The following is a 14,799-nucleotide window of genomic DNA, read 5'->3' as shown; positions in this document are numbered from 1 at the left end:
ATACATTTATAAAAACAATAATTGGTTATGGGACAGGTTTTATTTGAAAAAGAAAAGATTTTAACTGCAGTGACATTTTTTCTGGAGCAACAACAAAAGGAAAAAATGTTAATGTTCATCATTTATTACAAATTCATTAAGAAAGTTTAAAAGACTCACACGCAGCGCGCAGGATCCAACGTGGCTGAAGTCTTTGTTGACTCCGTGTTGCCCCCTGGTGTCAGAGAAGTCTTACTGCAGTTATCGTGGTGGATTTCAGGAGAAGTGATACAGCAGTCCTCGGCAAAAGTACAAAAAGTACAAAAAGCTGAGAAAAATGTTTGTCATAGAGCCTTTGAGATTAGATGAACCAATGAGTGATCTTCCTCCACCTGCCTCACTCTGACCAATCATTAACCTGGTGCATGGAAACAAGGTTTCCCAATCTTCAGGTGCTGACAATCGAGCGTTTCACAGCAACACTTTCAGGACCAGCAGAGGCTGGATCTGGATCCTGATATTCTGAGGTGAAGCACTTTAATAGCCCAGGCAGAATTAAAAAAAGAGATCCAAATAAACACTGTGGTCCAGATAAACAGAACTGAATCAAGTGAATTTTAAACCAAAGCCAGTCAGTTGAGATACTGTATGAAAGTGATTCACATTTTTGTGTTAGAAAAACTTGAAACAACAGAAACTTTTGGCAGTTAAAATGTTCATATTTTTAATGCTAATTTTAAATGTGTTACTTTTCTTGGTTCACATCTTATTAATAATCTCACAAAAGCAACATGTCAGAGTCACAGCTGCCCGACTGTACTGTCTAAATATGCAGCGTGCACCGTCAGCCTGGTGGAAATAGACTGTTTGCTCAACCATTAAGCAACCCAGATATTTTAATGAACTAAAGGAGGGGAGTTTATTTTATTTATGCAAAAAAAAGAGGTAAAAACCAAATTGTTCAAACACATTTACATTTATTTAAACAGTCTGTGTCAGTTACTTCTTACAAAACAAATATTATATGTATCACTAGTGAAAACATGATAAAACCTATGGCAAGTTTGAGTAAATTATTCATTACCTTTGGCTAGTATTTATAATATGAATATGTGACCAGGTAAAAGTTTGATGAACAACAATTAGTCCCACTCTTTCTGCATAGTTTGTTACTTCACACTTTATTAAACCATAACTGTGGAAATAATGACAAATTTTAAAATAGTTAAACAAATTCAAAGCAAATCAATCAACAAACAAACCCTATGATACTCCCTGTAATTTTAGCTACACTAATATAATAAAATATAATACCTGTGAAAACTGAAACTGACAGGGAGCATTTTCCCATTAAATGATCACAACAGCACATTTTAACATACAGCTGAGTCATAAATGTCCACTTGTGGTGATTTGAAGGTTAAAATAATTGAATTTATCTTGTTTAGCATCATAAAAATGATGTTTTAATCCCTGCAGTTCTCCATTAAAAGGTTAAGCCTTAAGGTTAAACAAAGCATTAACAGTGTTAGTAGAATAACATAGACATGACAGGGGAAAAGAGACTAATAAATAAATACTGCACTCTTAATCAAGGTACAAAAAGGGTTTTATCATTTAATTTATACAAAAAAAAAATGTTGTGTAGTATCTGATTCACAGAAACATGAATCATTTTGTTTCCCAATAAATAAAGTGATGGGTGCCTAATAGTTTTATTAGACCACAGATATCTGGTGCTCTGTTATTCAATAGAAATTCTATTTATTTCATCTGTTACTCCAAGTGGATTTAGCAAGCACGACACACTCAAATCAAAAGCTGATTCATTCACACTGAGCTGCGTTGTTCCAGCTCTAAACTGAAGCTCCACTAATAGAAAAACAATATGTCATATCGAGACGCGTTTATTCCGAGATTACATTTATAAGCAGCGGTAGATTACCGCAGAGCGAGCACGTATGCATTTTAAACAGGAGATAAATACAGAAACATGATGGAAAACACAAAGCAAAGCAAATAAAGATAACTATATACTATGAAGACAAGTTAAAATGCAGTTAAGATACTGCTGAATATGACTCGTTTCTGTATATAATCTGGTTTTGATTAAACATATATACACTCCATATACTTGGTTTGATTGCAGTACATTGTTTGTATTTAAACAGCAGGAAATTAAACCTGTTTTCAGCCTCGTTTCTCATCGTTTTCTTGAATTTTCCATCTGCTTAATTTAACAAACTTGGGTTTTGATAAAACTACATGAGCACCTATAGATGTTCCCGAGTAAAACAGTCGTCAACATTTTGGTTTTTTACGTTTTTCAGCCAATCACAGAGCTGCTCGTCAGGGTCGTGAGAATCCCACGATCGCCTGAGCTCTGATAACTTGAGGAGGAAACTGTAAGACACTTCTGATTGGCTACGGTCCAACACGCTGCAGGGATAAAACAGCAGCTTGACCCTTCATCGCCATGACCACCATGGCCTTCCTCTGGATCGTCTCCTGCCTCGCCTTTGTCAGCGCTGCCTACGGTGAGAGTGCCAGGTTCAGTTTTCTTTCAAAGTTTGAGTTTGACTCAAGTTTTCTGCACTTTTATTACTTTTTAAAAGTTAAATGTGTAACTGCTGCATGAATTAGAAGATCTGTGAAACTTATTTTTTTAATAAAAAGTTGATTATTAGTTTAGGCGGGCCACAGTAACTGCATGTGAGATGATCAGCTCTCAGTTGCAAAGATTACTGTGCAGTTAGATATTGAAGTACTTCAAACGGTCAGTGTGACTCTGCTGGTTTGTTCTCTTTGTGTCAAAACCTCAGGCTGTGGCACCCCTGCCATCCCTCCCCGGGTCACTGGCTATGCCCGCATTGTCAACGGTGAGGAGGCAGTGCCTCACTCCTGGCCCTGACAGGTGTCTCTGCAGGTGAGTCAGCTGACCTCAGCAATCGCAAGCAGCTTCTTCTCCTTCTTCTTCTTCATTATCTCAGTTTGCTCTTGTTTTCCTCACAGCAAACCAACGGCTTCCACTTCTGTGGAGGATCTCTGATCAGCGAGCAGTGGGTGGTGACTGCTGCTCACTGTAACGTCAGGTCAGCACGAGAAAACCTCAGCACATCAGCTCACACATCTGTCTGCGGCTGGTTGCTGCTTAAGATGCAAAAGTTTAAAAAACGAGTCAGACAAATATCATGCATCTATTCAAACCGACAGTGCGACTTCCATTGTGTGACTCAGTTCTGCACAAACATACAAACCCATAAAAACAGCTCGAGGTTTACAGTTGGCTTATTAAATTCCTAAAACAGCTGATTATTGTAGACTTTTTGTCTGACAGACAGACAACGTTGCTTTTGTGTTGGACTGCTATGGATAAATTCCCTTTCAACAGGTATTTGTGGTATGAGGATAGCGTGTCTGTGGACTGAATAATAACACTTTTTCATTGTGTGTTTTGACATTTAAAAGTTGCATTCCTATCCTACTGCTAGGACCTACCACAATGTGATTGTTGGAGAGCACAATAAGGGTTATGGCTCCACTGAAAACATCCAGGTGCTGAAGCCCGCCAAGGTGAGAACCAATCATCAACCAACGAGCTTTCAGAGCATGCACTTTTCCCATATCTAACCCCTCCCTCCATACTTCTCACAGGTCTTCACTCACCCCAGCTGGAACCCCCAAACCATCAACAATGATATCACCCTGATCAAGCTGGCCAGCCCTGCTCGCCTGGGCACCAACGTGTCTCCCGTCTGCCTTGCCGACACTACCGACAGCTTCGCTGCTGGCATGAAATGCGTCACTACCGGCTGGGATCTGACTCGTTACAACAGTGAGATGTCTTGCACAGGAGGAGAGGGCAGTCTGAGTTTAACCCTCAGTGCAGTTTATTGCAGTTTCTTTCTTTAGCCAACAAAAACGTTCTGCTAACAGTTAATTCTGCTCAAATTGTCAAGTTGGAAAAGTTGTGGTTCACGTATTTCTCCATCAGAAATATTATCAGACAAACTATGTGTATTATCAGTGTGACAGGCATTTATGACAAAAATGTTCCATGGTTACTGTCCCACAGCTCCCAGTACTCCCAATAACCTACAGCAGGCCGCCCTGCCTCTGCTGTCCAACGCGGAGTGCAAGAAACACTGGGGCAGCAACATCTCTGACGTCATGATCCGTGCCGGTGGAGCTGGTGCCACTTCCTGCATGGTAAGGACCCGCCCACCCACCTGGAAACCATTCCAGATTTTCTTCACACACGCTTTGTCCCGTTCTAGTGTTGGACGCTTCCACGTACCTGTTGGTCTTGTTTGTTGTTCATTACTCTCTTTCTCAGGGTGACTCTGGCGGACCTCTGGTCTGTCAAAAGGACAACGTGTGGACTCTGGTTGGTATCGTATCTTGGGGAAGCAGCCGCTGCTCCACCTCCACTCCTGCTGTCTACGCCCGAGTCACCCAGCTCCGTGGGTGGGTCGACCAGATCCTGGCTTCCAACTAAAAGCTAAACAGCTAAACCTCCTCCACCAGGGACACCCACAAACCCCATAAGACCCCAGAAGTGTGACATCAGAGTGTGGACCCAGGTCATCGATGATAATAAAAAACCTGAAAATCAGAGACTGTGTTAGACTTTGACTTCTTTCAGCAGAGCCTGAATCTACTTTGCTTACTGAGTTTGCTTTAGCATATTTCATCACTTCTTAAAAGGGCAGCACAGCATGGCGCCCTTCTCTCAGACGCCCACACCATACAGCATGTGAGCATGTCAGCTTGATTACTTTTCCACAAAATTAGCTACATCAGTCTTAAAAGCAGATTAGGGCTGTGCATGTGTGTGTTTCTTGCGTATGTTTGTGTGTCTTCTTTGTAAGTTGTTTCACTCTTTAACAAAGACATTGTACAAGAAAGTGTTTTTGTAAATGGCCTAAAAAGAAATAACATGAGAAAAACCCCACTATTAATAAACTGTAGTATGTTAAACATGTGAACAAGACTGAACATCAGCATCTTTTCATATTTACATCAATTGATTTATTTATAAGCACATTTAAAAACAACACACAAACAACAACAACAAAAAACATTACAAAGAAAAGCAACAATGCGCTCACCTTTAGTTTCCAGAGATGCACAGACTTTTCCAAAGGAATCAAAGTATTTGTTTACAGTTTCACATATTTATTACAGATTAAAATGCCTGCAAAATAAAACTTGGCGCCTGCTCCATGTCACCATTAGGTGGTGATCAGCTGACAGCACAGTCCCTTTCTCTAGCTGAGTGTCCAAGACATTTGATGGTTTGATTACAAAATCAACCTGCAGCATGAACATGGTTTTCCTTATCAATAAGAGTTATTAACACAGGAGCTGAGTAATAGAACATCACTCGGGTTCAGACTACGCTTGTCCCAAGCATGCTCCCCCGATGTCCGTAATGGAGTCTGGATGGGCACCTTCCAAGCACCAAGAAGGCCAGGTACTCTAAAGGAGACGCAAGTATACTCAGCCCTGCTTCCACCTCTTACTGAGGGTTGTAAGTCACAGCAGCTGGCCGCCCCTCCCTGAGCCTGGATCTGCCGGAGGTTTCTTCCTGTTAAAAGGGAGTTTTTCCTTCCCACCGTCGCCAAAGGTCATATAATTGTTGGGTTTTTCTCTGTAAGTATCATTGTAAGGTCTACCTGACTATATAAAACGCCTTAGACGGCTGTTGTTGTGATTTGGTGCTGTATAAATAAAATTTAAGCTCCAGAGTAAAATAGAATCCTGATTTAATTTCTAATAAACTTTGGCTCCCTTCAAACTGTCGGGAAACATACAGTTAGTCTATAATTTGTTGAACAGAGCCATAGATTTTATACTTTCGCCTAAGTAAACCAAAGAGTGGATAGATATAGACGTAGTCCCCCAGTTTAATAGCCTCACAATTAACTGAACAAACCAATAATAATAGTAATTTCATAAGAACTGTTTTTAATACTTGAATAAAAAAATCCTTTGTGATGAGTGAAGCGTAGAACCCACGGACATCACTGATGCTGCGCTTCTTCCCGTCAGCTGCTGCTTTTTTGTGAGTCTCTCTGTCTTCAGTTTTGTGTTTAATAACTGAAACGTGTAAACAGTAGTTCACACCATGTTGTTAACACAGGCGTATTTTGATTGTAGTTGTTGATAGTGTTACACCTGCCACAACAAGCGACTAAAATTTTGTTCTTGCTCTTTTTAAATTGCTTTATTTCCGTTTTCAGGAAAATGATGGCCTCCCTCTCTTGCACTAACATCTCATATTTACGGTTACATTAAAATTATAGTGAAAAGCTATAAAAGACAAGTTCAACACTTCAGATATTGTCTGCTTCTTTAGTCATAATGTCAGTCAGTTTTTCCATTAATTCTATACCTCTGAAAATGGGATTATTTGCTGGTTTCTTAAAACATTCATGGTAAATTTTTGTAAAACAATTAAAGCTGAAAGTCTGACTTTGATCGCATTTTAAATATTTGGTTTAGAGTCCACTGTGCCAGTTTGTTACAAAATAAACAATGGAACAAATAAACCCCCTCAAAACAACAACAATAAAAAAACATCCCAAAAAACCAAAAACCAAACTGCATCAGAAACAGTAGCAGTCACTCAGAGCTGTGAACAGGAGTCACACAGTATACTAGCATGCTTCTGCTGCCGGTCTGAGAAACCTCGACACACTACCATTTGGTTCCCAAAGCAGTAATTCTCAAGTTCATCACTTTTAATTACTCAACCACTTTTGTGTCTTCTTGCGGTAATTATGTAGATATGCTTAAGTTGCCACTGACTCACTGTAAGTGGCCAAATAAAAAAATTACATTTAAAAACCACAATCTGTATTTAAATGATATTGGAGTGTTTCTTATACAGCACTTTTCTACTCTGAGCACTCAAAGCACTTTATGCAACATGCGTCATTCACACATTCATACAAACACTTTTTTTCTACATAGGTGCTTTTTACATAACATTTATATGACAGATGCTTTGGAGGCGAACTCGGGGTTATCTTGCCCAATGAACACCAACACAGTTTTCTTATATATTGATTCTGTGTTTATTAAGAGACCTGGAATGTAAATGAGGACTTTGGGTGAGCGTCTGTTGTTTAAATGTGCTACAGGCTATAAAGAATAGATGTGACAATATTTTTTCATTTCAAAAACAAACAACAAACCAAAATAAGCTACAGTTTGCTACAGCGGGGTTAGGTCAGTTGGTGATTCAAATTGCCCATTGTTGTGAATGTGAGTGTGTCTGTGTTAGCCGCCTCTGCTGATTACCAGTTAGATGTTCAGTTTGTTCTTGATGACAGAAAACAAACACGAGGACCAACATTCATCTTTTCCAAACAGTTTTACTTATTTCAATAACAGATAAAAACTCCCTTTGAAGGATGTTTCAAACTGAAGTATTCACTTCACATCTATCCAGTTCAGTTATTTATACTCATCACAAGACACACACAAAAAATGGCATCTCATGAAAAGGCTAAAAGGTGTTCCACATCGATTTTTCATTGTAAAAACTAAACAGCAATTGACATCGTAAAGCTTGCAGAGCTGGAACTCATTTCATTTGTCACATAAACATGACTTTTCTTTTTTTTTCTTTCATTTTTAACTCAGGCCAATAAAACTATCCAGGTTCTCAGAGCTGTTTAAATAGGTTAAACATGTTAATGATTACACAAACTCTTCAAAACCCATTAGTGCATCTTAGGGCAGATGTTTGTGTATTTGCTTGTTTTTTGTTTCTTGCTTTGTTTTGTTTTTTTGCATCATCTGATCAGATCCTAACAATACTAACTAAGAAATACTAATAATGAATAATAAGAATGTTGATGTCAGAACACATACAAAATGTTTAAGTCCACTTGCTGCTGATAAACACTCAATGCTGGGAAATGCACACCTGTTTCAGAAAAATGGAGGTCAATACCCAGATAACAGCAGGAACCAACTGGAAACATGAGAGTGGACAAAAATACTAAAGAAGTGCGGTGAAACTAAAGTAATTGTTTCAGTTTGTTTTTAATGTTACACACTTGAATTAGTTCAATCCCAAATTTAAAAAAAAAATAAAGTTCAATAAATCAATCAACTGAGAGCTCTTACAGATGCATTTACAAATAATAACAGCAATAATCTACATGTTACATTTAAGTGAATTATATATAAAAAAAAAACAGTTTTGTTAAACATGCAGCTCTGCTTTCAAATTTCACAAATAAATTCAATAGAAGTAAAAAGTGCAGCAGTTAGTCTTGTGAATATTAATAATTTAGCTATTAATGTATGGGTTGTGTTTATGCCCTCATTTTTTTACATTTTGTTAATTGATTTCAAACATTTGGAATTGAGTTAAAAATAAATCAAAAAATGTATTAGTTTCACAAAAATAAGAGGAGGAAGATCAAGAGTGGGAACAAAAAATATATATGAGGATTTAGATTTTCTAAATAGTTTTATTTTATTTTAACACTATTTTAAAATTTTCCTTTACTCATTTACTAACATTTGTCAGGAATCACTGACTAATGTTTGATGTAACCCATGAAAAAGTAAATGTCAGGCAACAACAGACGTTAAACAGCTAAAAACAGGAGCTACGGACTGACAGCAAAACAACTAGTAGGTCAGGGGGGAGATACTTTCATCCCCACCCAAGATTGAGCACCAAGTACGGAGAGCGGCTGACCCAACAGATTGTGGCGAAGCTGGAAACCTGAAACCTGTAGTCGGTTACCAAAACAATGTGAGGGATGTGAATGCTGCATTACAGACAAGCAGAAGGAGAATATCAAAGTAGAAGGAAGGAAGTTAGCCAACTATACAGCAAGCCAAGCTAAAACCTCTTGGCCAGTCAATGCTCATAATGGCTGGTCTAAGAGCAGACCATAGCAACCATCACGGGGGCAGACATCAAAGAAAGGGTCTCCAGTATAAAGCACCAGGCCTGATGCACGCCAACTTGCTGAAGAAGCAGACTGCACTCCATGAGCATCTATGACGCCCATTATGGCTACCTGAAGGATCCCCAGAAAGAAGGACAGGCCCCGGCACAGGATGCACCAGCAGATAAAGGAAGTGGCTGACATCCTGAAATTCTACACAGCATGGAGGCACTAATCATGGCACGATCTCTCATAGAGGATATAAAGTCAGAGAGATGCATGTTTTGTAATGACAAGGAGCAGGCTCATCTGGTAGAGTGGCTGCAAAAAAACATGGCATGCAAGCAGAGTGCAGCAGCCAATGCAACACAAATTTTGGGTCCTTTGCTCCAACTAGTGGTCAGCGCAGAGCATTCCATTCCATCCACTCCTATGTGAAGGGCCTTAAGGATGCCCTTGAGACCACCCAGCACGTAACAGTGGGGTGTAAGATGCTAGCAGGCAGGGCATACATGGAACGCCATAATCAACTTGCTGGCATATTATACAGGAACATGTGTGCCAAGTATGGCATGAAAGTCCAGTGGTCAAAATGGGACACACCCACTAGGGTGGTCGGGAATGACCGAGCTAAGATCCTGTGGGATTTCCAGACAGAGGCAGACAAACAGGTGATGGTTAACAAAGAAGACATAGTAGTGATGGACAAGCAGAGGAAGACAGTTGTAGTGACAGACAAAGCAATACTGAATGACAGCACCATCAGAAAGAGGTAACACGAAAAGCTGGAGAAGCACTGAAGGCTGAGAGAAGAATTCAAGAAGACCTCAAGATGGTTCACATGTAAAAGTCTTAGTCCCTCACATTGGAAAATCAAACTTTGCAGCTTGTCAGCATCACCTGCTAAAACTCCCACTGTCCACTGATAAGATGTTGCCTATAACAGCCCTGGTTCCATCCAATCACACCATATCCCTGTTGTATAAAAGCTCCTCCAATAGGTTGCCCTGACATGATCTAGCCATGGCCTTCCTGTGGATCCTCTCCTGTCTCGCCTTCATTGGCACCGCCTACGGTGAGACAAACTCTCTAATGTTACAGCTCATTGGGTGAAACATGTTGTTTAATTTTACAGTTAGTGCCAATGTGACAGTTACATTAATTTTATTTTCATTAATGGCATAATCCTGATGTTCTGATGTCACCAGGGTGCGGAGTTCCCGCCATCCGTCCTGTCATCACCGGTTACGCCCGCATTGTGAACGGTGAGGAGGCAGTGCCTCACTCCTGGCCCTGGCAGGTGTCCCTCCAGGTAAATGAAGAAACAAAGACGCTGTCACAGCTCACCACACAATCAGATGGAAATGTCTAACCGTTGATGTTCATTTTGCTGTAACAGGACTACACCGGCTTCCATTTCTGTGGTGGTTCTCTCATCAATGAGAACTGGGTGGTGACAGCTGCTCACTGCACCATCAGGTAACTTTAAGCTGGTTTTGACTGAAAACTCCAATTAAGACGTAGAGTCATGTTTGATGAGGAGAATCCTTGTTTAGAGGGCATTGCTGTGTATCTGGGGTAGAATAAAACTAAGTAAAAACAGTTTTCAGGTAATGTGGTGATCTCAGAAATGCCCACATGCTTCTGTTCTTTTCTGTGCAGGACCTCCGACCGTGTGATCCTCGGAGAGCACGACCGTTCCTCCAGTGCCGAGAACATCCAGACCCTGGCTCCCGGCAAGGTGGGTGAAACACTGCATCAGCTTTCATCGCATAGCTACATGTCAGGGTTTGTTGGCCGCTCATAACGATGTCACTTCCCAACAGGTGTTCAGGCACCCCAACTACAACAGTTACACCATCAACAACGACATCACACTCATCAAGCTGGCCACCCCTGCCCAACTGGGCACACGTGTTTCCCCAGTTTGTGTGGCCGAGACTTCCGACAACTTCCCCGGAGGCTTGAAGTGTGTGACCACTGGCTGGGGTCTGACCCGCTACAACGGTAAGAGCTCACCCACCTGTTATTCTTTGTTATTATGTCCTCGTAGACACTGATCGGTTAAACAATTATTAGATAGGGATTCATTCCAAACAATCACATATACCGTAAGTGGGTTTGGACTGTAATGAGACCACCAGGTGGAGCTTTAACAGTTGTGCTAAAACACGAGGAATGATAGAGCATGATAAAAAAGTCTCTAATGTCTGATGTGTTTGTGTGTGTGTTGCAGCTGCCAACACACCACCCCGTCTGCAGCAGGCTGCCCTGCCCCTGCTGACCAACACTAACTGCCAGTCTTACTGGGGCAGCCAAGTCACTGATCTGATGATCTGCGCTGGAGCCTCCGGAGTCTCCTCCTGCATGGTGAGTGGGACCTCCATCAATTACAATTACAATTTGAGCCCTGGTTGCTAAAGTCTGCATGCCAAATATCCTTCGGCAACATACAAAGCTGCGCTCCGATGCATCAAAAGAGCATTGACAAAAGGGCGTGGCCGAATGGGTGAATGAGGCAAGTTGTGTAAAGTGCTTTGAGTGCTCAGATAATGTAGAAAACCAGTCCATTTACCATTTAGCTTTTTATAATGTCTTATTTATTCTTATTTCTCAGGGTGACTCTGGTGGTCCTCTGGTCTGTGAGAAATCTGGAGCCTGGACTCTGGTTGGTATTGTGTCCTGGGGAAGCTCAACTTGCTCTACCTCCACTCCTGCAGTCTATGCCCGTGTCACCAAGCTGCGTGCCTGGATCGACCAGACCATCGCTGCCAACTGAGCATGTCACATATGAGAGGTTTCAGCACCAAGCTAGTCCTCAATAAAACACAGAAAATCTGAAAAACTCTGACCTACTCGTGAAGGTGTCATTTTCTCCTGTTATTCATTTTCATTTGAGACATCGAGCATTTGGTGAATGAAATGTGTTGAACTCGAGAAGAGTTTTGTCACGTTGGACTTGTCTGGTATTCCTCAGTGCCAGAATCAGGTTGGCCTAGCCATACATAAATCCTGGAAGCAGCGAATAACAAATAGTCTGGCTCAGTTTAAAATGCACCTAAGTCATTAGTAGTGATAATTCTAACCCTTTGTGTTCAGGAGAAAAGCAAAACTTTTTTATGGTCTTTGTCCTTCTTAATTCAGTGATTCACGTATAAATACATCTTCGGGTTACACTGAGCAGATTACACACACTGTTGGGTTATTTTTCTTTTTGAGAAAAGACAAATAAACTCAAAGTATAAGTTTTCAAAATGTATTACACAGTTAGTTAATGTAATTAGTTAATTACAAGTTTCAAGTTAATTTTACAAGGCGCCACAGACCTCCTTCTGTCCAGACATAGAAAGGCCACTGCACACAAGCAGCAAGCACTTTTATTATGAGACACACAAACAGAATTCTAATATGACTGGTTAAAAAGTTGAGGCGTAGCCACTGTTTAGACTTGGCTTCTCCCTTATTTGCGACGTAGTCCAGCCCTTGGCTCATCTTACATCTCCAGGAGTGGACATCTCCCTGTGAGGAAAGGAAAGACAACTCCTCCCTACCTATTCCAACATGTCCTCATCAGTTATTTATGACAGCACATTTAATGCAACACGGAACAAAAACATCACAGATCGTATTTGCTGTGCAAGTTTCTGCCTTCGCTTCTAATCACAGCAGCTTGTTATCAGGTGCCTCTTGGTGGGCACACGGGGCCAACTCGGCGGTGGTAGCAGGTTTTTATTATATAAACTGTTATATAAAAACCAGCGTTATCAGGAAATGTTCAGACAAGAGAGGGTTTTCAGGAAACACCACTAAATGTTCAGTTTCTATACTATATGTTAGAAGAAGATGTTAAAATCACCCACATTGATTATTGTATCTGAGTTGAGCACTAAATCAGATGAAAAGTCTGAGAAGTCAGACAGAAACTCTGAGTAAGGCCGAGGTGGACGATAGATAATCACAGACTGGTTTCTGAGTTTTCCAGCTGGGGTGGACAGGGCTGAGCATCAGACTTTCAAATGAATTGAATGTCTGTCTTGGTCTTTGGTTGATTAATAAGCTGGTCAGGAATATTGCTGCCACCTCTGTGCTTTGAGGTTTATGACAGTTAGTATGACTCGTGGGGGGTTTATTCATTTAAACTAACATAATCATCCTGCTGTAACCAGGTTTCTGTAAGGCAGAGTTCATCGATTTGTTGATCAATTATTAAGTGGCTCATCACTGATTGAAGAAAATAAGAACAACCCCAGGTTTCTCTTCAGCTCTGTAGCCAGGCTGACAAAAAGTCAGAGCTCTTTTGAGCCAACCATCCCTTTAACGTTAACTAGTAATGACTTCATGAACTTCTTCACAAATATAATTTTTATCATTAGAGAAAAAATTACCAGTAATCATCCCACAGATGTAATATTATCTACAGCTACTCTTAGTACCATTGATGTTAAGTTAGACTCTTTTTCTCCAATTGATCTTTCTGAGTTAACTTCAATAATTACTTCCTCCAAACCATCAACGTGTCTTTTAGACCCCATTCCTACAAAACTGCTCAAAGAAGTCCTGCCATTAATTAATTCTTCGATCTTAAATATGATCAACCTATCTCTAATGATCGGCTATGTACCACAGGCCTTCAAGCTGGCTGTAGTTAAACCTTTACTCAAAAAGCATCTCTAGACCCAGCAGTCTTAGCTAATTATAGGCCAATCTCCAACCTTCCTTTCATATCAAACATCCTTGAAAGAGTAGTTGTCAAACAGCTAACAGATCATCTGCAGAGGCTTATTTGAAGAGTTTCAGTCAGGTTTCAGAGCTCAGCACAGCACAGAAACAGCTTTAGTGAAGGTTACAAATGATCTTCTTATGGCCTCTGACAGTGGACTCATCTCTGTGCTTGTCCTGCTAGACCTCAGTGCAGCGTTCGATACTGTCGACCATAATATCCTATTAGAGCGATTAGAACATGCTGTAGGTATTACAGGTACTGCACTGCAGTGGTTTGTATCATATCTATCTAATAGACTCCAATTTGTTCATGTAAATGGAGAGTCCTCTTCACACACTGAGGTTAATTATGGAGTTCCACAGGGTTCAGTGCTAGGACCAATTCTGTTTACATTATACATGCTTCCCTTAGGCAGCATCATTAGAAGACATAGCATACATTTACACTGCTATGCAGATGACACCCAGCTCTATCTGTCCATGAAGCCAGATAACACACACCAATTAGTTAAACTGCAGGAATGTCTTAAAGACATAAAGACCTGGATGGCCGCTAACTTTCTGCTTCTTAATTCAGATCAAACTGAGGTTATTGTACTCGGCCCTGAAAAGCTTAGAAATATGGTATCTAACCAGATTCTTACTCTGGATGGCATTACCTTGGCCTCCAGTAACGCTGTGAGGAACCTTGGAGTCATTTTTGACCAGGACATGTCCTTCAACGCACATATTAAACAAGTATGTAAGACTTGCATATGAGAGCAGGAAGGTGGGAATGGATGTTTGTATCTGTGTGTGCCTGTTTGTTTGTGTCTATATGTCAGGTTGGGTATCAGACGCCACCTCTCTGGGGACATCTCAGGCCCTCCATGGAGGCCTATCTCCCCCCACCACTCCCCCTGCCAGTGGCAGACGCCCTCAGACATCAGTGCATTGGTGGTTCTTTGTGTCCGGGGATGGGCGTCCAGGTACGCACCAGCTCACTCCCGGTGGCTGCTTGTCTTCCTTGGTCTCCTTTGCTCTTTGGGCCTCTGGATATCTGGAGCCTGGATCTCCTCCATACCTGCTTCATGCCCTGGAGGACGGGGCTGTGGCCCCCCACACCCTCTAGCAGATCATTACATGAAGGAACCTTTTAAATACAAGCACGCTCATGCTCACAGGTGTACACACGGGT

General features: G+C 41.0%; 2 protein-coding genes across 2 annotated transcripts; both read left to right on the top strand.

Annotated features, from left to right (window-relative positions):
* Positions 1-2,464: 2,464 nt before the first annotated feature.
* On the top strand, positions 2,465-4,477 carry LOC308398821 (chymotrypsin B-like; the record flags this gene model as incomplete). The annotated part of the gene is given in 8 exon segments (XM_080885645.1): positions 2,465-2,516; positions 2,802-2,887; positions 2,891-2,905; positions 2,992-3,071; positions 3,471-3,552; positions 3,634-3,814; positions 4,055-4,188; positions 4,316-4,477. Coding segments are annotated over 8 exon segments (792 nt in total).
* A 5,446-nt stretch (positions 4,478-9,923) lies between these two features.
* Positions 9,924-11,679, top strand: LOC308398820 (chymotrypsinogen A-like; the record flags this gene model as incomplete). The annotated part of the gene is made up of 7 exons (XM_080885644.1): positions 9,924-9,975; positions 10,109-10,212; positions 10,300-10,379; positions 10,563-10,641; positions 10,727-10,907; positions 11,137-11,270; positions 11,518-11,679. 7 exons carry the CDS (start codon positions 9,924-9,926, stop codon positions 11,677-11,679), a joined length of 792 nt encoding a protein of 263 aa, XP_080741770.1.
* Between the last annotated feature and the right edge of the window lie 3,120 nt (positions 11,680-14,799).

Source organism: Rhamphochromis sp. 'chilingali' (assembly GCF_963969265.1).
Source record: "Rhamphochromis sp. 'chilingali' genome assembly, chromosome: 6".
NCBI lineage: Eukaryota > Metazoa > Chordata > Actinopteri > Cichliformes > Cichlidae > Rhamphochromis > Rhamphochromis sp. 'chilingali'.
Note: the sequence above shows the minus strand (reverse complement) of the source record. Positions and strands in the feature narration are given on the sequence as shown.